At 43.5% G+C, this 27,122-nt stretch overlaps 1 protein-coding gene across 10 annotated transcripts in view; it reads left to right on the top strand.

Annotated features, from left to right (window-relative positions):
- The window catches only part of PAX2 (paired box 2), a 103,871-nt gene that overhangs the window by 39,056 nt on the left and 37,693 nt on the right, over positions 1–27,122 (top strand). For all 10 annotated transcript variants that reach the window (XM_071563066.1, XM_071563067.1, XM_071563063.1 and 7 more), the window contains 2 exons: positions 9,570–9,655; positions 11,684–11,803. In XM_071563066.1, the coding sequence (XP_071419167.1) occupies positions 9,570–9,655; positions 11,684–11,803 (206 nt within the window). The remainder of the gene's footprint in view (positions 1–9,569; positions 9,656–11,683; positions 11,804–27,122) is intronic.

The following is a 27,122-nucleotide window of genomic DNA, read 5'->3' on the forward strand; positions in this document are numbered from 1 at the left end:
CACAGCTGTATGTAGATAAACCCTTAGACTGCTAACTCCCATGGACAGAGATTATATTTATACAGGAGCTAGGAAAAGGGTATATCTAGAGGCCCAGGGTACTCTATCGGCCATTGCAACCATAGCAAAAAAATATAGATATAATTGGCTGGTGAAGACCCACAGAAACCCAAGCTCTACAGTTAATCACATGGATTCCAGAGATGTTACTTAGAAATAGAGCAGATCTGCATTCACGAACTTACACAACTATGCAAATATACACACAGGTGTGGGCCTTATAATATAGCAAGGTTCTCCATTAATCATGTATCAGTATTCAGATATGTTAGCTATTACATCACAGATATTATAGCCTTGTTACACATTAGTTCTAGGTGGTTATGACTTATTATTTGTAATAAGTGTGTGGTGCTGTACAAAACCATCCATATAGCTAGCTGGTGATGGTTACAAGCCACACATCTGAACAGACTATTTTCCCATTAAACTCTGTTAAAACCCACAATGGTTGAACAAATGTTTATTAATTCTTCATGGTAACTGAATATATAATATATGGCCCGAATGTCTAACTCCAATTAGCCACAGTTACAAAAGCAGACCTATAGGCAAAGATAAACAAGTTTGCCAGTTGGGTGGTGAAGTAAAACATACTAAGAACCAAACTAGTGCACTTGCAAACACAATATGGACACATAAACATACAAGTTGTATTCTCTAAACGTTAGGCCTGATAGTGACTTATGTGAGCCAAGCAGACTGCTTAAAGATTTGTCTTTTCATTATGAAAAAATGGCTTTGTCTATAAAAAAGAAAAGTAGATTACCTCCTGCAGAGGCAGGCACCAACTTGGTGCTGGAGGTCTATGAAGCATCCATATGCTGAAGAACTCACCTGTGCCTAACTGCTTTGGGTGGCACAATAAAGCAAGGAATAAATTATACAAGGAACAGTGAGGACTAGAACAGGAAGGGAAATATTCAAGTTTTACAGGAATATGAATATTTTCAATGTGGTTTTGAATCAGAACTCGAATAAACTCTACAGCTACATTTCAGTGGAGTTGGAACCTGCTTTTTCAATAAAATATAAAGATATTATTCTAATTTTTAATATTTTAGCATAGTCTCTCATTTACTTGAAAAAGTTAAAGGGAACCTCCTCCCAATTTTTTCATTCTGATAAAGCTTACATTCATATAATTTTGTTTGTTTCTTTAAAACCCAAGGTAAAAGTAACACTAGATCTAAATTTACACATTCTCAGCACTGGTTTTGTTTTGATTTTCAGAAAAAACTCTTTTAATGGCAAGGGGTACACTACAAAAATTTTCCCAGTTCTGACCAGCATGAGGGAGGTACACACAATGACATCCCTGTAAAGGGGATCATTTACTTATACACACACACACAAGCACATACTGCAGTGCAGCACTCTGCAGGATACAGAGATAATACACAGCTAATACACAATGCTGCCTAGTCCAGAAGTTAAAAAGTCCTAATTCAATACATTCCAAAAGTAAGAGACTTGCATAAAATTTCCAAGGCTGTAAGTAAGAATGTATTTTTTTTTCCTTTGCCTCCAGTTCTGGCCCCTTGGGCGGCAGCCAGGTCACACTTCCACCTTGTCTTTGCAGCCATGAAAGACAGAAATATCTTGGTATTAAATGAAAGCAGAACTAGTTGTTTATCTCCAAGATCTGAGGCTTTACACAAAATGCCAGGTATGGCATAACTTGCACGAGGGTTGAGAATGTTACCTACATTTATCTGATTCCTCCCAGTTCAAGACTCCCTTCCTAGTACACACATGTCTTCTGTTAATCAAAATGAATGTCCACAAGGAATTCAGCTCAGACTTCTGAATTTTAATAACTGGAAATGGGCTCAAAGCAAATGTTTCAATTAAAAGTTCCCATACTCCAGATTAAGATATTTAACCTTGGCAAGTCCATGTGTTTCTGGAGGTCTTCTTAACTCACCTGCTGGCACAGCTGCTGTTCTGACAGCTCCAGCCCGCGCTGCGTGGCAGTCACCGGTGTGCTGGCAGCTCATGGGGCCATACCCTAAGCCAGCTCCATGCTGCTGCAGCAACACTGCTAGCAGGACCCAAGCTGGACTGTCTGTAAGTAATAGAAGATGCCACTCTGAAGGGCAATCATTGCAGTGTAGCTATACTCAGAAAACTATTAATTCCTCAGAGCTCAAAAATTTCTAAGCCTTTTCAAGGCAGAAATGTCTTGCTAGTAAAGAGGACCTAGCCACTGGTGATGTTTCTCTCCTGTTCTCTTCCTGGGGCTTGTTGGTTTTGTAGCTTTTGGTCTTTTGTTGTAGAGATTGAGTTTGTTGAGGGGGAATGGTAGGCCTGTAGCTGCTGGGATGGATACTTCCATGGATGCTGTGAGTTGAATGTCTGCTCCATGGTTACCTATGATATTAGGATTTGGACTTAATGATCTAGGTGGTTCCCCCCAGGCCTGTGTTTCTACATCCAAGAGCAGCAAACCTCTTTCTGTTCTATAAGATTTCCTTAATGCACCTTAAACCTGGGTTGTCCAACAACAGGGATCAAGTTCACTTCCAATATTTTGTTGACTGTATGACACCTAGATGTTTTGAGTTTAATGAATTTCTGGAAGAAAGCCTTCCAAATGTGCACTGAGGGTAATAAAAGCAGAAGCACCTGCCTGAGGACATTTCTCTGCTGCAGTCACTGCTTGATTGCAGCTCACGTAGATATACTTTGGTCAGCTTTAAGCCAGCCAGTCTGGGTCCTGATGGCCCTGTAGCCACAGCTTTGCACAGCATAGCAACTATTCAAGCACACCTGTTTCCCAGATGAGAAAATGTTTCTTACAGCCTAATGCAACAATTTATTCCAGGAGGTCAGGCTAAGCAACCTATACACATGGGGCTGACCATTGTCAGTGCCATCAGTACCAGGGGCACAAAGCTGTGTGTTACTGCTCAGCAGAATGAGATGGCAGGCCAACGTCCTGCCAACGCTCACTCCCAAAAGGCAGGCATTTTCTCCTTTCTTTCCTTCCACCTCTCTTATGTCTGGTCTTGCGTCTTGTAGCACAGCAGAACTAGAATGGGCAGAGACCTGCTAGAAGCTGAACGTTAATGCTCTGTTCAAATTAAACGAAATAAAACCATATGGTGTCATCATGGGTCACTGATTTAAAACAACAAAAAAAATCCTAGCTCCTCTCTAAGCCCTTCAGATAGTAAAACTGATGCTGTGAATTGTGAGTCTTCTTAGAGTGCAGCCAAGAAATGCAGTGAGAGAAAAGGGCAGGCCTGGGGTTTCTCTGCTGTCTGTAGTGAGCAGGTTGACCTGGAATAAAGCGGCATTTTTTTCCCCAGTGTCCGCAGGCATGATGGCAGTGTAGCTCCAGTGAAGGTGATGGACCTACACAGATTAACAGCAGATAAGGAGTCAAATCTTCTCAGAGTGGGCTGGGATTGTGTTTTGAGATATGTAAGCCATCTCCATTTTGACCTCTTACCTATTTGGAAGCTTTGGGAAAGCAGATAGACCCTGTTCATGAGCTTTTCAGGACTACCAATCTAATCAATCTAATTATCAATCTAATCTGTCATACTTGTGCTTATATACTAACATAGTACATTATCATTCTTCTTCTCTCTCCTTTTCTGAAAGGTAGGGAGAAGAAAATGCAATTTTCATTATAGGAGAGAGTTTGAACGTGTGAATATTGCTTGTGGCCCCTGAATATGGCAGGGTTTGAAGGCATTCTGCTATCTTGGCAAGGAGCACCAGAGCCTCAGGCCAGCTAGTGAGGAAGCTGAATCTGCTGCTCCTGCCAATGTCAGCTGTTGTTCTGAGGGTTTTAAGAGTTGCGGTAGATTTTGAGAGCAGTTGAAGCTACTGCCCCCCCTTCACGTCCTAGTAGAAATTAAGCTGTGGCTTTTGGGGGCAACTGCAGCTCTGATCTTCCCAACTACATCTGCTGCTGCAAATTCAAACACGACCACCAAAGCCTGTGTAGCTGAAATACAATTCCTGTTGCCTTTGCTTATTTCCCTTCCCTTCACATACAGCCGCTGTCAGCAGGGTACATGTCACTTCTGCTTCAAGCAAGAGAACGAAGCCAATACTGTGCTACAGCTCGCTGAAGCACTTACTTGGCCCGTTATTAGAGAGTCTGAGCCCTTCACTCCTCCTTCCAGCTGTCCTCACTGTGCCCCAGGTGGCACAGCAATGCTCCTATCTTCACACTTCAGGCAGGAAACAGAGCACAGAGAGAAATGCCATTTGTCCAAACTCTTGATGAGAGAGGTCCATGACAGAGCAAGGAAGTGAAGCCCTTCCCTAAATCGGATTAGGCTCTATCAGACATTCTATTTCCCTTCCTTCACCCCCAAATCCCTTGGCTGTTTTTCCTCACTGTGTTACAAAGCTTGATTTTCGTTCTGAACTTTGTTTGTGCAAACAAGGCTTCCCCCCCACCTTTTCTTTAGCTCAACTGTGAATTCAGCTGTGTTTCAACCTATGCACAGAAACGTAAGACTGACTCCTGTTTGAACCAAAGCCATGTTCAGAGCTCTTTATGCCTGTGCAGCGCCAATCTGCAGGGTGAGATATTGTTGGCTCCATGGGGGCTGTCACCAAGGACCCCAGAGCTGCCTCTTCTCTTTGATGCGAGCAGCACCGGGATGGTCACAAGCCCTTCTCTAGGAAGCAATCTGATGCAGAGAAGGCAGCACTGTCTCACTGAGCCCTGCACCATGTCCTCTGCAGGCTGCCTTGTGTGTGCTGCCGGCACAGTCCGTGGCTCAGCAGTACGGCCCTGCTCTAATTAAGCAGTGCAGCACAGCAGGGTGTGTGTGCCTTGGCCATCACAGCCTCCCCTGGACATACTGCAGAGAAAAGGCTGAAGCTTCACAGTGTTAGCCTTCCAAGAACCACTTTAATTGCCCAGTAATGCACACCCTGGGGTCTTGTAATGTGCTGCTAATATGGAGCATTTAAAATATGAATACTTGAAAACAATTACAAGGAGTTTGGTGCTCTGCTGACTGTATCCTTCCACTATGAAAAATAATCCACAACAAAGGAATATGATCAAAGTGAGGATACCAGTGCTTTCTGAAATCTGCCAGAGTCTACTTGAAGCAGCAGAACACACTACTCTTTCCTCTAGTGCAACTTTACTCTCTTCTTCCAGGATTAATATAATTGCTAGATTGGGACTCCAGATGATTCAGACTTATGTTACCTCCCCCTAAGCAGCCTTAGTATGATTTTTTTTATTTGAGATGCTGTCTAAAGACTCTGCCAGCCATAGTAAGAGAGGAGAAACCGCAGAGTATGTCAGGTTACAGGAGAGTTTTGATAGAAATGTCAGAGTAGCAAGGGAAATTTACTATGATCTGTTATTCTATCAGCAAATAATTTCTTGACAGGTGTGCTTATACAAGGAGCAAAAGTTCTGCTTCTCAGAAAGGCCTCTGGCTCAGCTAATTTTAACTTCTAATATTTCTTCCTACATTCTCAATTCGAGTTTGTCTGTCTGTATTCAGAATCAGCACAAGGAGTTGCAAGAAAACTCACAAAAATAATGAAATAGAAATCAAACTTTGGAAATTCATGATCTAATACTGAACATTTAAGAAAGTGAGAGGGATTTGGAAACAGGCAGTTGGTTTCAGCTGGTACTGTATGTAATATTAACTCTAGAAACAGATACTACAAGGCAACTGTGGTAACTCCTGAATTTCAAGAATGGATGTATAATTCTCAGTATGATACTGTGTACTGTAATGATATTATATGACATTACTTGAGATAATACTGCATATTAAATTCAGATTGTGAAATGAAGTTCAGTTGCTTTACTGCAATCAAAGATCTATAAATGTCCTGTTGCTGAAACTTCAGAAGGTTATGTATTAAATCTGTTTATATTCTGAAACTCAAAGTAGACAACTTGTGCACAAACCTCCCACTGGAAAATGAAAAATGGGAATTTACAGTAAATACCAGTTTATGTTCCTAATTAAATACAAATACTGTTATTGGAGTCACTGACTGATGGAGTTACAGCAGGGAGGAATTTAGTCCAAATTGACAATTTCTCTTGGAGAAAAGAAAGGTGTTTGAAAATATTGGCATTTATCTCAAGAAATCAGCATTGCTAACTGTTGTGCCAGGACTTGTGTCCCTTCTGCTTTTGGAATGGGCCTAGGAAGTGGTCTGCAAAAACACTTGTCTTTCTTCAGTGTGTAAAGGCAAGAACAAGCCATCAAAGACACCAAGAGGTGATTGAGGTTTTGCAACCTCTTATACAGCAACAATCCAGAAATCCTAGGTTTGAGGCAGCAGAGAGCTGGCTTAGCACGTCTTTCAGTTTCTGGAAAACGTGAGAAGCTTTCAGCAATCCCCAGGTTTAAAGACAGCATTATTATGCTGCATTTGTTGCTACAGGACCAGGTCAGCTCTGTTCATCTTTCATCTGCTGTTTCATTAGGTGGTCTTGTGTAGGTAAGACTCACTCAAAGCCTCTTAAAGCAGGAGCAGCGATGCCTTGCTATCCTGCTGTTTATCACTGTCCCTAAGTGAATCGACCCAGGGGGATGCACTACTGTGTGCTGTACTGAGTGCTACAATCCTGAAATTTCTTTCCTTAGAACACTAGAGTTCAGTCATGACTTTAGGGCAAAGGAACATTGCAGGGGAGATCCTCTTCAAGACCTGCCTCTTCTTCTAGCCATAGAGAATACCTTCTACCTGAGGCCTCATTAGGTTCACTGTGCATTTCATGCCAAGAATTATTTGACCCAAGCCACCGGAGGTTGCACCACCAGAACTGCTCCCCTCTGCTCACAGTTTCCGGGCACCTTCTGACATAAAACCAGTTTCATTGTTAGAAAGGGAATGTTTTTGAACAGAGCCTTTCACCTCTGGGTCACTAGCTGAAATCTGGCCCTGGTTGGTAGTGACCGAAAATCATTACCAGTTGACAGCTACTTGGTGCAATGGGCTGGTGAGCCCCATTCCAGTTCCTAATGGACACTTCTCAGTAAACACAGTCACAACTGGCACTAACTGGTGTTCTTAGCCCATGAACTGAATGGGGAAGGAAATTGAACTTTTCATTCCTTGCCTGGGTTTTTGGAGTATTATGGACAGGCATTTTTATATCTGCATTGTTTCACAGGCTGTTTTTACTCTAAATGGCTTTTTGAAACTTTGCAATTTTCATGCAGCATGATTCAGCACAGCCTGGTCTGCCATCTCAGTATAATTAGATTCATCGTTTGGTTCCCCTCAGCAGAAGTTGAGCCTTCTGATGCCATCTCCTAGTATGAATGGTGAATCTGATGTCATATGTCACTATGAATGGAACTGTCTGATGTCACCTCCCTGCTAACAGGACGTTTTATAATGTGTCATTTTATGCTGCAGGGGAAATCTTCTAATCCATTCACTATGCTACACTACAGTAGAACATAACAGTATAATGTGTAGGTTAACTTGGACACCCTCAGGCAGGTTTTGGATAGACGGATGGATGGATGGATAGATACATTTATACAAAGTATACATACATTATATCACTCTATTGATTTTTAAAAAGTTCCAGGACTGCCTAGCTATAATGAGATTTTTGAACTTTGTGTTGCGATCAATGAGGGGAATATTATTGGCCTGGAGAATTGATATACCCGCTCTCTGTGGCTTGTTCTTCTCCTGGACTGCCCCTGCCCCCAAGGTGTACGATTCCATCAGACACTTAACCTCTTTTACAGTGTCATCAGGCTAAAAGGAATCTAATAGTGACACGGGACTTGTGCTCAGCACTCTGGCACTATTGCTTTCCTGTCACAAATAATTTATAGCTTTCTATTTCCATCCCTTTGCCTGTACCCCATCCCCTTTTTCTGTTTCTCTGAGCTGGGGGAAATCAATAAACTCACACAACCAGAGTGGCACTTCGGGGGGTTTTAGGGGGAATGTGAGAGGAAAAAAGAAAAGAAAGGAAAAAAAAAAAGAAAAGAAGGAAAAAAGTTATATTATTTGCCCTAGTACAGACTTTTCAGATCAGCTCCTCAGGTAACACAAATAGCATGACCTCAGAATCTGGTCCTGAGGCCTTGAGACACCTTCTGTTATAGGTCTTCAGAAGCTATAGATTAGGTCACCTGGTACCACTGATCTAATATGGGGTGAGGATCTGGATCTCCATCCCCAGCTAGAACCTTGATACTCTCTGTCTCCAGCTATGTCCCAGGCAGACTCTCTGCCACTCCAGCTACTGCTCAGGCTTCATCATGTGTATATCAGAGTTTTCTAACAGGCTGAGTGAGGTAAGATGATCTATTTCTTTTCCCAAAAAGCTTTCCCTCTCAGAAGTTCTGCTTTTTCAAAATTGCCCTCCCAACTTCTTTACCTGTCTCTATCCATGCCATACCACCCACCAGCCATGCATTTACTCTTTGAAGTTTTGTCAACTTATTCTTTAGAACAAATTTTTAAGGGAAACTCTCAGGTGGGCAGGGAGAATGTACTATTTGCTTTCACTTTCTGGAGAGATTTTAGGGTAGAAAATAAAGCTATTGTAATGCAGGGCTGAGAGTTCCAGAAATTCAGGCTGAGGAGCATCTGCAGCCTTCACCCTAGCTGGAGAGGTTGAAGAGAGGAGAGGCTTGTTTTAATCTTAGAAAGGAATTTGGTCTCCATGCCTCCACAGGTCATGCCTTATTTGTCGAGTTCTGTGGTGAAACATTCGTTCCTGAGTCACAGATACCCAATATCTGCCAGTAGTCAGGGACCTTGCTAGTCAAGTACTAGGTGCTAGTGATTTTCCTTCACCACTGACCTCACCTGGATTTAAACCAGTGACCTAGAGGTGAAAGATGTCATGTAACAAGAAATGGAGCACTGAACTACAGTTCAGTTTGTTTTCATTCTGAGATATACTATGAGCTTTGTAGCATCTTTTTGAGTTCCCATGCTGTATTCATTCACCACCTGATAAACGCCAATTTTTGCCCTGTTTGATGGAACTTCTTCCTTCTGGTGATCTATATTCTTCACCACTCCCTGCAGATGCCTTCTGCTCTTAACTTCTCATTTATGAAGGGCAAAGGCTTTGGGCAAGCCTTCCACAAAGGCATTCAGTCATTCGTAAAGGTATTTTTTAGGTAGACAACAGAATTAAAACTACATTATTTGTAAATCCAGCAATATGTCTTTTAACTGCAAAGACCACCTTGTGTTTATGCTCACAGATCAGAACCATAAATGATAATGCAGCTGTTAAAACACAAGAGATCTTAGCTCACTCACTGAACACCATCCTTATGCAGTGAACACCCAAGTTTGGGATAAAGACGAAAGAGCAGAACTAGAACAATTCACCAAGAATTGGACCATTAAAGTGGTAGAATCAAGGTGACAACAAGGCAAATGAAGCTACTCTGCTGCATCCAGAGTTCAGATCAAGCCTTCAGGTTCTGATGGCTGGGACTGTGGGTATGCAAAGACACAGAGAAGTTGCATTTGAGTTCTGAATGTGTTTTGCTCTTTTCCAGGATCATCAGAACCAAAGTTCAGCAACCTTTTCACCCAACACCAGATGGGAGTGGAACCGGTGTGACTGCACCAGGACATACTATTGGTAAGGAGACTGGCATGAGGGGTGGTGACAGGTCAAGTGGAAATGAGGATGAAGCTTACTTGGGGGAACAAAGTCTGACAAGCTGATGCTAAGCAGAGCAAAATGGAGGATGGGGTGGGAGGAAAGAAGCATCCTTGGAAATCAGAGGTTTCTGTTCTTTGTTTAACTTGTTGCGTTGCAGAGAAGGGAATCATGGAGAAACTAGCCCAAGGTAGGGGTTTGTCCAAGAGATTCTGCCTTAACATCCATTTCACATTCATGCTCTCCTTCGTCTTCCTATAGAGAAGTATTTACTGCTGTGCTGGCTAAGAACCAGTCTTTATGTTTTGTTTCCCCCCCTCTTACTCCCAATTTTAATTCTCTCCTCTCCTTTTGCTGGAAGTGATCCCTTTCTTAGAGTTAGTAATACACAAACATATGTGAGATATTCCTGCTGCCTCACAACTAAGTTCTTCACTGTTCTAGCTCTGCAGTCAGGTATCCCGTGGGTGTATTTCACTGAGGAAATGAATTTTTTTGCTGGGGGGGATGTTTCACTGGTTTATCAAGGTGAGCAGAAGACAGAGGCTGTAATAAAGTGACCAACTGTCTCTTAGTTTGTTTAAAGGTACTGTGGTAGATGTGTGATGAGGTCCTTTTCAATCTGTGCGCTGTATGGTGGGTATGTCTGCTGTTGGTAGCATAGCTTTATCTAGTGACAAGTCAGAGCAGGGAAAACATGCAATATTCTGGGATACTGTGAAATACAGTGGCCCATTTATGACCTAATACACTGTATTAGATTCTGTGGGTTATTGAGAATCTGTTGCTACACAAAGGTTTACTGGAAAGTGCTGGTAGATATAATCCTGTACACAATTTTTATTCATGAGTACAATTGAATTAAGGGGCCAATATGGAAGACCATTTCTGGATGCCCTTTTAATCTGGACTTGCTCACTGGATTGGGAATCACTGATCACAACAGATGGAGTTGTCAGATATTATTCTTTCTTGGAACAGTAGTGCAATGTCTAGGGAATGTAAAGGCTGAGCCAGGATAGCGATTTTGAGTGCTTCTGCTAGCATCTCTCATTGCTCTGGGATGTATGGCAAGTGTGTCTCTACATTGGATAGTGTTGACATGTTCTGCTCCATCTTGGAAGGCTTGTATTGGAGGTATTGATTGCTTCAGGTCAGCGCTTTATGAGCTGAATTTTGAATAGTGGTCTGTAAGAGAATTGGGATATTCTCTCCAGTACTGGGACACTCTGGGACATAATAGGCATGTCTGCTGGAGGCACAGTTCTACCAATTCTACTTTCTAAAGTCCTGATTAAGTGATCATTTCTAACCTGAATAACTTGTCATATGTTGGAAATTCATGAGCAATCTTGGACAGCCCTGAGTGACTGCAGGATTCTGCCTATTGACATTGGTCAGTACAAAAGGAACCACTAGATTTTCACTAATCTGGTTGTATGTATCACCAACTCACCAGCTGTTCTAGTAGGGAGCTGAATTTATTAGCTCAACACTGAAGAACCTATGCTAAAAAGATAGTTTTTCAATGAGTGTTTTGGGTGGGCATGTAAGAAGCTGATCTGCTTAAGACAGATCATGTGCACTCTTAGTGAAAAAATGCTGAGAGGAAGTGATCTGGTAAAATATGGATGGACTGTGAAGTCACTGGAGAATGTGGCCTATGCAGCACTTGACTTAGTTACTTTGGCATGCAATGGGAACCCTGCTCTGAACTGTGATGTAACAACAAGGTTTACCTTCTTGATGGAATACACTTGCTTGTAAATAATGTCCCTGTACTGGAAGGCTTTGGAGCTACAGTATAGAAATGGACAAGCAAAGCTGGGATGCAGCTTTGCTGGGATGCAGAGTAGTGAGTGTATGTTCTTCAGTGTGAGGGACTGGCCACCTGCTTAGTGCCCAGGCTTCAGTATGAGACGGGTGGCATGCATAGCTTTCAGCTGGGGATCCCTGAGTGCTGTGCTGCTCTCCTCATGGCCCTTTTTCCCTTTTCCTTTTGTTCAGTGCCCAGCACAGCATCCCCTCCTGTCTCCAGTGCCTCCAATGATCCAGTGGGCTCTTACTCCATTAACGGGATCCTGGGGATTCCTCGGTCGAATGGCGAGAAGAGGAAACGTGATGAAGGTAGGGCGAGGGGAGAAGCTCATCCTCCCTTTTATATTCTTTGTCCCCATGTACAGGCTCCAATTTCAGGCCAAGGTTTGCAGCTGCTCCAGGGGCTAGATCAGTTTTAGCAACAGAGACCAGTTCCCCGCCACTGCCCTGCTGGCTTGGAATGCTCTTCTTCCGAGGCCCTTTCATGACAGGCTGCATCTCCAGACATCTGCTCAGCAGGCAGAGAGCCGTCTCCATTGCTGGAGCTGATCCCAAGTTCATTCACTGCTGGAAATGGCTGGAACTGAACTCCCCAGGTGCCAGCAGGTGCCCGGACTTTGAACTGTGGGTAAACATGGTTTCCCCAACTCACTCATTTTCAAACAAAATGCCGTCTCGGAGAAGCACCAGCAATGTGGGATTTATCTTTCATTCCCCTTGCAATCAAGTTCGTGCCTTGTGACGTGCCATGAGCTACAGTAGCTGGTGATCACAAGGGCCCAGTTTTCAATGGGTAGAATCTACTACAGCAGAACTGCCATGTCTGGAACAGTCTGAAAGCAGAACAGGAGGTCTTCTGAGTACTGTGACCCTAAGATTGTTTTCCAAACCTTTCGCTAGGGCTCCAAGGAAACAGGATTAAGCTATCTCCTTTTGCTTCCTACCTGTTGGGAAGTACTCGGGGCAAAAGGGATCCTGAAATTAATCAAAAGCTGGAGCTTCAGGTCTAGACAGATTGAGTCAGGAGGGGTGGGTAAGGTCTTGGTGCTGTTATGGTGGCTTTTAAACCCTTTTCCTTAACTCTTGCTCTTTTAATTTGATTTTTTTCTAAAATTGAGGGCCAGGTGGTGAACTTTTCTAGGAGCAGTGACTGATCAGTTTGTTGGGTTCAGCCCTGACTTCAGGATGCTGTGTTGCTTGTTGTGTTGCTTGTTGCATGGAGGGACCTCTCAGCAGTACAGGTGGCTCAGTGTCCTGTGTGTACTGTAACTCCAAGGCTGTGCAGTGCAAGAGAACACAAGAGTTGTTTGTGATAAGTGGTGAGAAGAGAAAGCTCTCCTGAGAGAGATGCTGCATTTTGGGGTTTTACTAGTAATTGTCTGAGCATTGGTTCTGATGAGGTTCACATCTGTAAGTTTTTGATCCAAATAAACACAATAATCCTAAGAATAAAAGGCAGTCATCATGTCCCCTTTCTCACCAATACAGAGTAAAACTAGAGGCAAGGACCCAATTCAGCTTCTATTAAAGCAAATGAGAACATTTTCGCTGATGTCACTGGAAATTGGATTGGGCCCCAGAGGAAGATCCATTTCCCAGCTAGATGGCAGTAGGGCCCAGCTAAGAGAAAAGTGTAGCAATGGAAGGACTGAGTCAACACCTCAAAGTCAAAACATGCCAGGAACAAGAGACTATCAGTATTGCAACCCCCTCCAGCATTTGCCATTATTACATATACAGGGAATACAGAAGTTTCAAATTGAATGACAAGTTTCTCTAATGGTCGTGCAGATCTCCTGGCAGTTATTTGGGGGTTTTGCGAATCCTTGTTCTCATACATTCCAGTGTGGTGATCACCAGCTCTCAACATGGTGCCTCCACATCTCATTTGAAATGAAGCTGTTCATTTTGGCTTTTGCAGCTATTCAGGCTCTACCTAGAAAGATCATCCCGCTTTAGATGCAGCCACACAGCAAATTCCAGTCTCAGAACCTGAAGGGTTTTTTGGAAAATACAATTAAACACAGAAACAACCAAGCAGCCATCTAAGACTGTTACATTTCACTATGATTGACAGTAAGAATTACTCTCTGTGTCTGTCCTTAACTCATCCTAGATTTTATTCAGGCAAGCAACAGTCTGCAACTCCTTGCTGTTGGCCAAGAGCCCACATATCCCACTAGGAATCAAAAAGGTACCAGACAACCCTGGAGATGTTGGTTGTCTTTAGCTCTCAGAGTTTTAGGTGACAATTACATGACATGGTTGCAACTGCTTTAGAGAACAGCCTTCATCCTACCATCCTAGATAGGCTGCAGGAAGATGTTGTGCTCCTGTCCCAGAGAAACCTCATATGGGACCCCCTGCCAGCTGCTGAACACCCCAACCAAGAGTTGTTATCTGGGCTCACACTGGCCTTAAGAAATGCTGAAAGACATCATCCCTTTTCAGGGTTGTGTCCTAAGGTTCTAGGGTCCAAGGGGAGGTTTCGCAAAGCCAGGGATCTGCTCTCATCCCTGGGCAATCCACTCTGTAGGTCTAAATATTCTGATTGTTCCTGGTTGAGATGGGGATTAGAAAAAGTCAAGAAATCCAATGTGGGTATTTCTTTCATGCTTATGCTGGATGCATACAACTTCCCAGTATTTCCCAGAGCTTCTGAACACTGTTTTATTGCAGTTTCTTAACTGCAGGGTTTATTCTTGCATTGAAAAGCCCTTGTGAGCTTTGCACATCTACTTTCCCAGCGTTTAGGGAGTGGCTCTTTCCTTAAGGACGCAGAAGAAACAGCACCGCTCTCTTTCTTTCCACTCTGTTGGACTAGCTCTGCTGCAAGGATTCCTCTGTGAGGAATGCAGTTCAGCAGAAAGGGGGAAGTACCAAGCTGTTCCTGAATCCCCGGTTCTGAAAACCTTGTTAGCAACCTCTGTGATGGCTGGGGGGAACAGGGTGGGAGAAAGACAGAGGAGCATCTATCTGAGCACACCCCCTCCCCTAGGTCCTCCTTGCTGCAGCTGGTGCCTACATTAGACAGTAGCACAGATGATTAAGAAGAAGAGAGATAATTATGTGTCAAGATGATGTAGCAGAACTCCCGAGTTGGACAGAAGGAGCCAGACAGATGCATGAGGTGGGCTCAGAGATGGACGCTGACAGCCAGGTGTGTCCCTCACAGGGAGTTAAAGGGAACAGTGGAAATCCCAGCCTACCAAAGATGCTGGTTGCAACTGCAAGGGTGGCCTGCGAAACCTATGGCATTGAGAGACAGCTAGTCTGCTAGTCACAGCAAGGAACTGTCTGTTTACCAGTCTTTCCTCAAAACTCAGCGTGTCTTCCTCAGGTAAATGCCTAGGAAGGATGGGTCAGGATTTGTCCTGTTAAGACCATGTGTTCCTTTTGTTTCAGTGTTTGACCAGTGAGTGAAAAACTTCTGACTTCAGTGACAGATTAGACAGAGTTGGTCTCCTATGATTTTTTAAATTATTTGTCTAAAAATGTTCACCACCATTTGTGTAGCACAGAGTGTGGCATTTCTATGCGCGCTGCCAATATTGCTGGAATATTGCTGGAACTTCCCTCTGTCCTTCCGCAGCACTTACACCCACCATCTTCCTAAGACAGAGGTAGCCCTATAGCATTTAATGACTTTCTCAAGACCACTGAGAGTCTTGCAGTATCAAGCTGCATCTGAAAGCAGGAATTCCTGGCTCTTCATGATTCTAGTGTTGTAGTATTCTGTGACGGCAGGCCAATCAAGCTCAGCAGGGCCATTGTCAGACTTCAAAGCAGTAATATGAAGTCCAGAAGGATAAAGGGGAAAAATAATATGCAAGTACTTTTGTTGTTTTGTAACCCCTTGACTGAAAGCTAAAAGAATGATAACTGGGGTGACTCAGAGGCACTAATAAAAGATCAGTATCACTCATACTGTAGTCTTGAGCACTGTACAAAGAGAAAAAGGGAGAAATGTGCAGAAAAGGGAACAGCAGACAGACAGCTAGATAGATGGATATAGACAGATAAATAGATAACATGAAAACGATATATCAAACTGCTCCCTGCATACCACAGCCACAGCATCTTCAGCTGGGTGAAACTTCAGGGACTTTTACAAAACTATTCTTATGAGACATAGGACTTTTCTCTCCGTAACAGGTCACAAATAGACTTCCTCTATAAATCCAAATTCTCATTTGGGATTCATCTTCCAGTGAGATTGGTGCTGTAACATTCTCAGTATTATTAATCTTGATCCCTGACAGTATCTGTAGTACTTGACAGCATTACTGGTAATAATATCTGCAGTGCCAACAATGACAGAGATAATATTCCCCCATATTATTGGCATTAGCAGGGACTGTATCTGCAGCCTGTTATTGGTGGGAGCATACATAATGCGTCTAGTATTATTAGTATCAGTAGTAATAAAACCCACAGGCTTGTTAGTGTGATCAGTGCCAATATCAGCAGGTTTGTGGGAGAGGAGGGGATGGAGTGATTGCTACTGTAAATGGCAATAATACTCTGGCTTTTTTGCAGTAAAGGAGTCTCCAGAAGAGGTGGGGAAGCAAATCTAAGAAGGCAGAAAGTTCCTCCTTCCCTTTCTTCCACTGTCATTTTGATGATTAGAGTGATTCACATTCATAGTCAGCAATGCAGGGCTGTGTCAGTGCAGGGGGACAGTAAAGGGTCACCAAAATTTCTACAGGCCTGGTGGTGTTTTCTAAAGAGTGTTAGCTGTATCAGTGCAGGTGGTTCATCGTACTCTTAAAAATGGGATTGAGCTATGCCGAACAGGGTGCTGCCTACTATTAGTAGGGACATTTGCACTGTTAGTCCTCTAGATACAGGACAGGCAGTGTCATTGCCCTTCTCTTTGGTGCTGCATGTAACATTTTCTGACTATTGTTACCACAATACCCTCTACTGAGAAGTAGTGCTTTTGTTACAGATGGTTTTCTCTTCCCTTTCTTCAAATGGGAGGACTCTGACTGCAGAGCAGGGTTTTAACAGTGTTTATCTTGCGACTTTTCCTACCTGGCCATGATCTCATTTTCTTATTGGAAAATTACAAATGCCTCCTTCAGGTGGAGTGTGAGGCAGGGAGATCCATGACAGTCCCAGTCCTGAAAGCTGTTTTTAAAGATACTCCTTCAGGACAGAGACTGTCTTGAAGAAAACTGTGAACTCGATTCTTTAAGCAGAAAGTAGCACAAAGAGAAGAGATGTGTAATGTGTCTGAGTTTTTGAGCAGATACACAGCAGCTGAGTATGCCACTGCAAGTAGGATCCCATTTGGGTTATTCAAAGTGGCAGTGATAATCTGGGAGATGTAGTTATGACATTTCAGGTGACTTTGTGTCATTGTCAGTGGCATCAATATGCATTTGCAGGCAGTGTGGTTTGGTTATCCTGTTGTAACTATCACTTCAGTTTGTGGGTTTGTGACACTAATGATGAGATTAGCTGTATCACTACTTGCTATGCTGCCCCATTACACTCAAGGCCATAACACTCTTCACAGAGGCAGCTGTGAATTGTTTCTTGTGGTATGTTTGCATCATTGCATGCAGTAAGGTTGTTTCAATGTGGTCATTATTGATACACTGGTGCAGGTTGTATTGTACTGTCACTGCAATTCATATAGTTGTTACTGCAGTTCATGTAATGTGTTGGCTGAAAACAGACTGTCACACCTGGCCACGACAGTGAAGTCAATATAGCTATGTCACTGCAGTGCCATGTTGAGAATGGTATGTTTTCATAAAGTCTGATATTAGAATTCCACAGTATAGTGGGGTTGTTTCAGGACATACAGTGTGCTTATGCTGTCATCTGCAGTACAATGATGCCTTACTGGTGCTGTAGTTGTACTAGTGCAGAGAGGTCTAGCCCTTAACTGTCTGTAGGGAAATACATTCATTTTCTTATGCTGCCTGCATACATTTGCAAAGAGTATAGGCGAGTCATTCCACTTGACTGTGTCATGACCTGATGTATGTTCATCTCTGGGCTTATTAGGTATATTTCTGTGCTCCCAAAGCCATAGTATTGTTGAAGACAACAGGGTGTGTTTGGACCTCTGCAGGTGACACAGCGGCACCACTGTTTGTGGTACGGCTGCATTGTTTCACGGTGTGATTCCTTGTCCCCATGGCTGACATATTTGTGTCATTCTATATGACTGCTTTATTGCAGGTCAAAAATAGTATTAATGACACTAGAGACACATACAGCTGCATTGCCTCAGGTGCTAACCCCATGTTCCAGCCATCACACACAGTTGTGTGTGCCCCCAGCAGTTTATGGCTGTGCAGACAGAATGAGCAGTTTCTGGAGTGTTTCACACTCTACCAGTGTCTTCCTCCTTCTTTCTCCGGGACTGTGTTGTTTCATGCAGTGTGGCTGAGTTTCCTGTGACTGGCATCTTGCAGCAATGGTGTATCACTGCAAACAGGAGTAGTCACAGGGGATGTCCAGGCTCATTGTGTGACACACAGGTCTAGGTAACACCCTTCCATTCTACATGAAAATATAAATCAAAGAGGGAGTTTATTCTCCGTAGACACCTACTTCTCCCTCTTGACTGTCTTTGGCTGGTGAGACTCCTGGAAGGACTTAAGAAAGGCACCTGCTACTCATCCTGCACCTCTCTAAATAAACTGCAGGAGGATGTCAGAAAAGGGAGAGTATGTATGGGAAAAGAGGCGGAGAGGGGAAACTGGATAAAGGAGAGGACAATGAATAAGCAGCACAGCACTGTCAGAAATGTGGGCTGCTGCACCATGAATCTGGAGGTCAGTCTGTAAGCAAGAGAAAGAGGAAAAGTGTGTTTGCGTGAGTGTGTCTGCACACACCCTGGGAGTTTGGGGAGTACGCATTGCTCAGGAGGAAGTCAGGTAAGGGAGAGTTAACAGCTTACATCACAGAAAGCAGTTTGGATAGAACGCTCTGTTTCTAAAGCTTATAGTGCTGCTTAGTTTGGCAGGGGTTGGTACTCTCTGAAGACAAGCTGGTCTGGCTTCAGCTGTATTTGTGCGCATCTCTGCTTGTGTATTTGTGTCTCTAGGAATGCACGCCTGTTTGTTTTTTGTATTTCTGTGTTAGGATCACTGGTTTCTACTTATCTGTGCTTATATACTGGGGTGAGTGGCAGGTTGGACCCGTATTTTTGTGCATGCCCATGGAGACCTGGAAAATGTGTATGTTAAGCTGTGTATAATACTGCCTAGTAGGAGAATGCATACTGTGGATCATATGGATGTCTGAGCACATATGGCTCAGTATTAATGCTATGTATTTCTCTGAATGCCAGGTATTTGTATTCATATTTTGAGCATATATGTGAATGTTGTATATTTGTATGTATATTCTGAGTGTATGTGTTGTTACATACTTGGAGTATCACTGTACCTCTGTGGTTTCTTATGAATATGTAGCCTGTTAGTGCTGTGCACTTCTGTATATAGTTTGTACAGATGTGTATTTGCATTGAGGTTATATATTTATATGTATGTTGTATACATCTATCTATATATATAGCTATATTGGTTGTTCTTGCCCATATAAAGGCTGTTTATTTATGTAAATAGTTTGCATTTGTTTACATGATTTCATTTTGTATATGTGAACATAAGGAAATTACTTTGAGTTCCAGGTTTTAGTTAGTGTATGTATATTTTTGTAAGCTATTTGTTTATTCAGAAATTACACTTAATTGACATGCACCTGCATTAGTACCTCTGTGTGTCCCAGTTTGCATTCTTTTGTCTTTAAAAGTTATTGGCTATGTTTTGTGGGTGTTACTTATGCATAGAGCTTTTCTTTCCATTTATTGTGTGAATACCATGAAAGAATGCTTGTCTGAGTATTTATGGGTATTTAGTTTGTGGTTAGATCTTCTTCCACTTTTTGACTCCTTCGTGGGAGGGGTTGTTGCAGCTAAAGTGTCAGCAGGAGTCAGGCAGCTACAACTTCTCCCAGCATCTCTGCCTGCTCTGTGTGTCTACCTTGCAAAGGCTGCTCCCTAGCTTTGCTAGATGCCTGTCTCTCTGGATCTTCTTGTTCACTCTAGCCGTACTTTGAGTCTGTCTGCAATCAGGAAGGTGACTTACATTTTTTCATGGATGTAAAGAGTACTAGAGTCAGAGGGAGCACGGTGTCTGGATCCATGACGATTGCAGGTCAATGCACAGTGGGTGACAGAATAAACTGTAAAAGGAATTAGAAATAGCTAACAATGTGCAGGTAAATGTTATTTTAGAGGGCTGTTGGTGACTGGTACAACAATGGATGAGGATGCCATGACAGCGAGAGATAGGGTTGACACTGTCTGGGGGTCAAGTGGCATGGCAATGAGACATAAGGAAAACACTGCTATGGAATCAAGGTGACATGGCACTGAGACAAAACCGGGATCACGGTGACATGCCAATTACTCAGGCAGACCTATCAGAACAGATAAGAGATTTGGGATATCTCCATCACCTGAATCAGCTGAATAAGGCAAGAGAGAACAGGAGCAGAAGGGTGAAGAAGATCAGAGGCAAATCAACAGACCTGCGCCATGGCTGTAGGAGCCAGGTCACCATGCAGTATCTCCACAAGATCAGTTGCATCCTGGTGTGAAGGGCTGGGGCAGTCTGTTAGTAGTGGCTGTTTGCTCACAGTGATGGAGAGCAGGGATAACACTGTGATCACATCAGGTGACTGACATATCCTGTTGTGGTAGCCATGGACCATAGGGACTGTGTGGGCAGGGGCATTATTCCCAGTTGCTGGAAAAACAAAGAATCTAACGGGCAGTAAAACAAAAACAAAGGAGACTTGGAAGCACCTGACAGCCCTAATTCATCACAGCCCAAGATTTTTTTCCCCCTCATGTTCCCATTATATTTGTTTGTAAAAGTGGAAATCAATTTTGAAGGTAATTTTCTGGAAAGAATGGAAGGGAGGTGGGAGGGCCGGATAAGGCAGAGATGGCAAGAGGAAAAAAAAATTTAGGCCAGGCACAGCCCAGGGGCAGCTCTTGGCAAGGTGAAAGAAAATTGCATATTCAATCTCCATCCATGAATCTCCCTTGCTGCTGCCCGCCTCCTGCTCGAAAACAATGAAGGCTTTCTCCCCTACGCTGCACAACGCCTGAGTATCAGCGCTCACTTTAACTTCAGGGTCATTAATTCACCTGATTATTGCAGGAGAGGAGAGTGTTGCAGAGGCATCCATTCTAAAGAGCCCTCCCTTAGCTCATCCTTTGATTAGTTTGGGGTGGGGGGAGTTGAGATAATGTGTTGTCTTGGACTCAGTTTAAAATGGGAGGCGCTGAAGAGGGTGGAAGGAGGTAGAGGTAGAAAGGGAAAGATGTGGCCCAGCTTGTTGTGGAAGGGAGGGTTGGAAAGCAGTCGGTCTTGCATTCCTCTGCTGTGGTGTTACTGCAAATTAAAAGTAGCATGTTCCACTTCATAGCTATCTTTCAGGGAGGGGAGGGGTATGGGTATATGTCGGCATGGGGGTGGGGGGGATCTTATCATTGCTTCCTCAGCAGCCCAGCGTAGTGTCACCCTGTGAGGTGACATTTGAATTTACAATTCCGCAGAGAAAAGCCATTAATTCACAAATTAACATTTCTCCCTCTCTCTAGCTTTCTCTCTTCCTCTCTCTCTCTCTATCTCACATGGATGTGCAAGCAATTGAAAAGACAAAGGAAATAGCCTTAAGGAAGAGAGTTTACTGCTACTCTGTCTGTGCAGAGATTGCTACTACTGCTTCTAGATAGATAAACCAATTACCTGAGCTGCTCTGTTCATGGCAGCCTGCTATTACCTCCTTTTGTAGAGCTGATTCCACTGCTGGATTACACTGTGTGTATCTCATTAATGTAAACCAGCATGATACTGGGCACTGTCTCTGACCCTTCTTGCCATAGCCCATTGCTTTGCAGTGGAAGAGGGAACGGGGAGAAGTGTTGAGCAGAGGTCATAGTAGGTACAAAGTACTTCCTAATGCATGGGGACCAGGCCACACAGAGAACTTGCTTAGAATACCTGTGCTGAGCTTAGAGGAGATGAAGGCTTCCCTTCTAAGGGAGGACATTACATGACATTAACCCTGTTCTCTTCCATGTCTTGGTGAGAATGGAGAGTGCTGCTCAAGAGGCCTCATATATGGGCACCAGGTATGGACAGCTCCTTGCAGCCCCATTTTCAGCACTACAATGACTTTTCAACAGGTGTAGAAATGTTCACGGCAAGCAGAAGCAGAGATGTGAATACAAAAACTATGTACACATAGCAATAAGCACACATAGCTGACTGCACCCAGGAGCTACCTGACTCGCAGGAGTACACAACAAAGCTCAGAATAAGAAGAAAGAGTAAGCACTTGAGCTTACAGACTGAAAAGGCCAGATTTCTCTGTAGTACGACTCCATTGAAAGCCAGTCAATGATGCCTGTGGAGATGTTCTTGTCAAAGGCAAACAATGGACTTCCACACAGCCCTCAGACTACTTCTGATTCTCTTCTGTTGCTCTTTCCTGCAACAACAGACTTTCTCACATGGTTCCTTCTACTATCATTGGTGCTATGGATGGTTGGACAGCAAGTGTACAGTATACAGACACACGTGTGCACACTCAGCTGCATGTTGGTGCCACCCCAGGCACGCATCTCTGACATTAGAAGCCTGACTGTGGAAGCTCTCACCCCTGCAGACATGGCTTCTCCCTGCCTGACCTGGAGAAGTCCCTTTCAGCAGCTCCAAGGCTGCCTGCTGGGAGACACACTTTCAGTCAGCTTTCTGAACACCTTCTGGTGCTCTCTGCAGACAGCCTTGTAGGAACATGCTGGCTACCCCTGCCTTTTAGCTTGGTCACATAGCTACATGTGTTTGGGGAGAAAATGTCCAAGCAGTGTGGTTTACACAAAGACTTGCACATACTAATGTGCAAGTCCTTGCACACTAAACATTCTACCTATATAGCATTGGGCAGAAATCTTCACTATCCCATAAGGGGTTCAAGCTTGCTTAAGGGGTTAGTTATCCAGGTAAAATAAAAATGGATCAGATCTGCTGTTTCTGGAAACCTGGTCTCCACATGCTCAGCACATGGAGTATGTGCCTTTCTTCAGCATTGGCACAGCTCCTTAAATCTTCTGAAAACCTTATCCTCTTAACAAGAGCATCTGCCTCTCTGACATTCCCTGTGCCCCACACCGTGCACAGCGCATGGCTGGGGAGCATCATCCCGCAGCTGGTGCTGGAAGACGGATCACGATCAACGGAGGAATCGGCAGGCAGTGCCAGTAATTCAAACCATCCTGACCGTTCAGTGAACCTGAACCTGCTGACCTTGACAGCACTAGACAGCATCGGCCTCAGGAATCCCAACCTTTAGAGAGGCGTTGGCGGATGATGGCTCCTGCTTTCACCCTTTCTCTCTTTCTCTTCCTGATCACATCCCAGCTCCCAAGGGAGCTCAACAGTCAATCCCCAGTGCACCAACTACCTCCTAATTTGGCGATCTCTGCACTCCCAAGTCTACATCAATGTAATCTTAAGCATCACTTGCTGTTCATAGATGTAAATCTTTCCTATAGAGGAGTGTCTTCTTGCCCTAAAGGAAAACACTAAGCACCTTGTTCTCAGTCAGGGCCAGAGAAATCCCTCCTCCCAAAATGGGAGCTGCTGCTGCTGTTTGGAAGGAAAGCAGGAGCTCTTTGCTTCTCTAAGTGACAGTATCAGATCCTCTAGCCTTGTTTCACTGGATCCCGGGGGAAGCAACAAGATCTTACCAAGTGATTAGCCCGTGAGAATCTTGGCCGGATAAATGAGGGGCAGGGAGGCAACGTGAGTGGAAGGGAGAAAGATGGGAAAACCAGTATGTTTAATTTTGTCATCAGACTTTGCATTAAAGAAAAATGCAGTTTGTGAACATTTTAAGACCTTTTCATGAAGCACTGGATTACCTCCAGCTCTCTGTAGCTGCCAAACAAGACCTGAAACAAACAGCATTTTGTATTGGCCTGTAGAGGCTAGACTAAGCTCTTAGACCTTGCATATGGAGGACAACTGTTAACAGTAGATGGCCTGAAAGAAGCAGTTACAGTTAAGTATCTGTAGCTAATTACTGACACCCAGCAGACTGTGTCTTCTGTCTGTCTCCATCCATAATTCTTTGAAGATTATTTTTCCATGCATCAAACAGATAAAATAAAGGGTGCTTTGAATAGGTGTCAAATGCAATTAATTACTATGTTAAGGCCCTTTAAAATGTCAGAGTTTTGTTAAGGGGCCTAAAAATAATGCCTAGATCCAGACTTTCCCTTTTCCCTCATTGATCCAAGCATCCTACTGCTTACACCCCAACACGTTCAAGGTACGAAGTCCTCCTCCCACAGAGGTCAACAGCTACAGAAAAACACACAGGAGCTCAGTGCCAGAACAGGATCTAGGTCATGGGTATCACTGTTCCCATTCGAATGTGCAGAAGGTCAGGATTTCTTTTTATCATTGGCCCTGCCTTTTTGGGGGAGCTCAGAGGTGCTATTTTGCTTTTAAACTAGGAGATCTGCATTAGAATAGATTTATAGACATCTGATTAAACCTTAATGAGGTGACTATGGCTTATGACATGTCCATCAAGTCTTGAGTGCCTTATACTCTTCTCTTAGATGCTTGAGAAAAGGCTGTTAAAAAGCACAGGTATACTTCCATGCCTAGTTTCCCAAAGGAGCTGCTGTTCTTTTGCTTTGGCTTTTGGCATCTAGTCTGAGAAGACGTAGGCCTTGAATAGAAGAGTTGACTTTGCAGGAAGACCAGAACTATTCTAGAGTTTGAGACAACTTTACTAAATCCCAGCAAATTGAAAACAATACCGCACTAGCTAATCCTCAAAGATACTTATAGGTCTTCTCTGCACAGCCCTCACTTATTTGTGAAACTGATTTCTGCCCACAATTGGGCCCTCTGTTGTTTGGGGACTACCTGTTACAATTTGGGACATATCTCCAACAAACATTTTATAGAGGTCATATCAGTATAGATTCCTTCATATACCACTAATGGCCTTTACATGTGCTCATGCAGAAAGATGATAAATTACTCTACTAATGATTTACAGTTATTATAGGAATGAGCATTAAAAAAAGAGTTTGCATGGTGACAGTTCAAGCAGATTGCTGTCTATGACAAGCTTGTAGCCCTTTCATTGCATGGCATTTTGCAGTAATTCATCCTATATCATATATTGTTTATTAACCTTCCCATTCTTAAGATCTCATTTACTACTGAAATGTGGCTGACTCTCAGGTGGACCATGGCAGATGTTGAACAATACAGAGCATCAACTGTGAAATTTTGCTGTGCCATGTCCAAATGAAACCACAGGAGAATTAAGATATGCTGTGGGTAATCACTCAGGCTGGATTTTGTTCAGGACAGCCAGGTTAATGTCTGCACTCTTGCAAAAAATGCCATGGGAATTTTAATGACTCTGAGTGATTGGAGCCTTTGTTTTATGGCATGTCAGAAATGGCAGCTCTAAAAACACTCTGCTTGAGCACAGGTTTAGTGCTGACTCAGAAGAGCTTCCAATAACATGATTCACTGGCAGCTGGCTTAGGGGCAGGCACAGACTCCTATGACTTGTGAGGTTAAGGTAGAAGTGTATATGAGGGGAAAATAAAGTGGAATGAAGAGAAAGTCTAGAGTAAGGGAAACAGAAGAAAACGAGGTATTGAGGCATGTTAGTGGGGGACCAACCAATGGAAGCCAGCAGGTTAAAGAGGAATTCATGTTTTCTAGACTGTAGATTAGAGATGTCCGTGTTCTGATTCAGATCTGCTGAGCCCTAGCACTGGTATCCTCAGTGTTCTCCACTGGAATCACAGGGATTCTCAAGAACTGGATGGGAACAGTCCAGGTCTGTGCCCCCTCATCACTAGCAGTCCTGATAGCAGTGTTGATTTGCATGTCAGGCAAAGCACTGCTTGAGAAAAAAACCCTCCAAGTGTGGCGGTGTCAGCGCTCGCTGTTGTTCAACAGTGTAAAATTAAATTAATAAAGCCCCCAACACAGGAAAACATAACAGGAAATTAATGGCCTTTACTGTCGCTCTGATGCAGTCATTTGCAACCCTGCTTTCCGCACCAAAGACTTCATAAATGCAAGCAGTTTCTCTAAACAAGCATAGTTAGGGCTGCATGCAATGTAATTTTTTCTGTTGCTTCTGTCCTTTGGAGCTAACAAATGCCACCCTTTTTTATGTGCTCACCAAGCGGGATCCTGCCAAGAAGTAGCTCCCCAACAAACTGGCTTAGGAAGGTGAGAGAAGAGAGCTAAGTCATGCCAATGATGCTAAGGACATATTCTCGGGCAGAGGGAAAGCATAGTTTCTGGAGTCCTCCAATAGCAGCTCTCCCTGAGGGCTCTGCACTAAATACAATGCCGCCGACACCACAATGGCAGAAATGTCAAGATAACCCTCCTGATAACTTGCAGGATGTGTAAATCAGTATAACCACTGAATGCAAGAGACTTACAGATTTACACTGACCAGAGGATCTGGCCCACTGTGTGAGAGTGCTGCTCACTATTCCACCAACACAAACAAAGCAAGTGTACTGGGTCCAGGAGGCAGACAAGTCTAATAGTGCTAGTAAGAGATACTGGACCCATGCTCTGTCACTCATTACAATGGTATAAACTCCAATGCCTCTCTGAGGTCAGGGAATTTTTGTGGATTTGCAACTACCTGACTTAGAGCAGAATATGTCTACTCACCTCCAGCATTCTCAAAGTTCATGAAGCTGCAGTGATGCTCACACAGAAGCCACAAGCTTTGACTACCTAGGCCAACACACCTCATCTGCACATCCACACATGCTGTAGTATGTGTTACATATACATCTGAAGCAGCTGCTTGCATCCTGACACATGGAAAGGCTTTTACTGGCATTTTCAGTAAGGCTGGATGTGCTGATTTTTGCTATCCAACACACAACCCTAAATCTGCACAGATTTAGTTTCCCAGAGGCTATTGGCCAAATTTGCAATCATACACGTAGATACTGCAGTAAATACATATGATTTTCATATGCATACACACACTCACTTCCTTAAATGCACTTTGCATGCTTCCATGATAATTCAAGACAGATCTGAACACACACTTCGTTACACATTTGCACACACAATTCATTACACTTACATTCTCATTGAGCATTGCCATTTTTGCTCATGTAAGCCCTGTATTAAAGCTGCACTGCCCATTCCTGCTACATCAGAGGTACCTAGTCATACACAATCACTCTGTTAAAAACAGTGCAGCCCCCAGCTGTCAAGCACAGGCACACAGCTCACCCTTCCTTGGTCAGGCACACTCACTTCCCTGCATGAGCAGCCCTCTTTGCTCACCTATTCCTCATCTGAGCTATAACCTCATTTCAAAACATAAAGTATCTTCATTTCTTTCTAAGCCCTTCTGCTCCAAGTGTGAGCATGTAAGCAACAAATACACCCAAGTCTGTGTGTTGTTGACACACTTATATTACAGAGGCATATGGATCAGCACAATACCATCAATTAGCATACTGAAATTCAGGCTTGTGGATCCCCTTGAGGCAAATGGA

This window comes from Pithys albifrons, chromosome 9 (assembly GCF_047495875.1).
Source record: "Pithys albifrons albifrons isolate INPA30051 chromosome 9, PitAlb_v1, whole genome shotgun sequence".
Classification (NCBI taxonomy): Eukaryota; Metazoa; Chordata; class Aves; order Passeriformes; family Thamnophilidae; genus Pithys; species Pithys albifrons.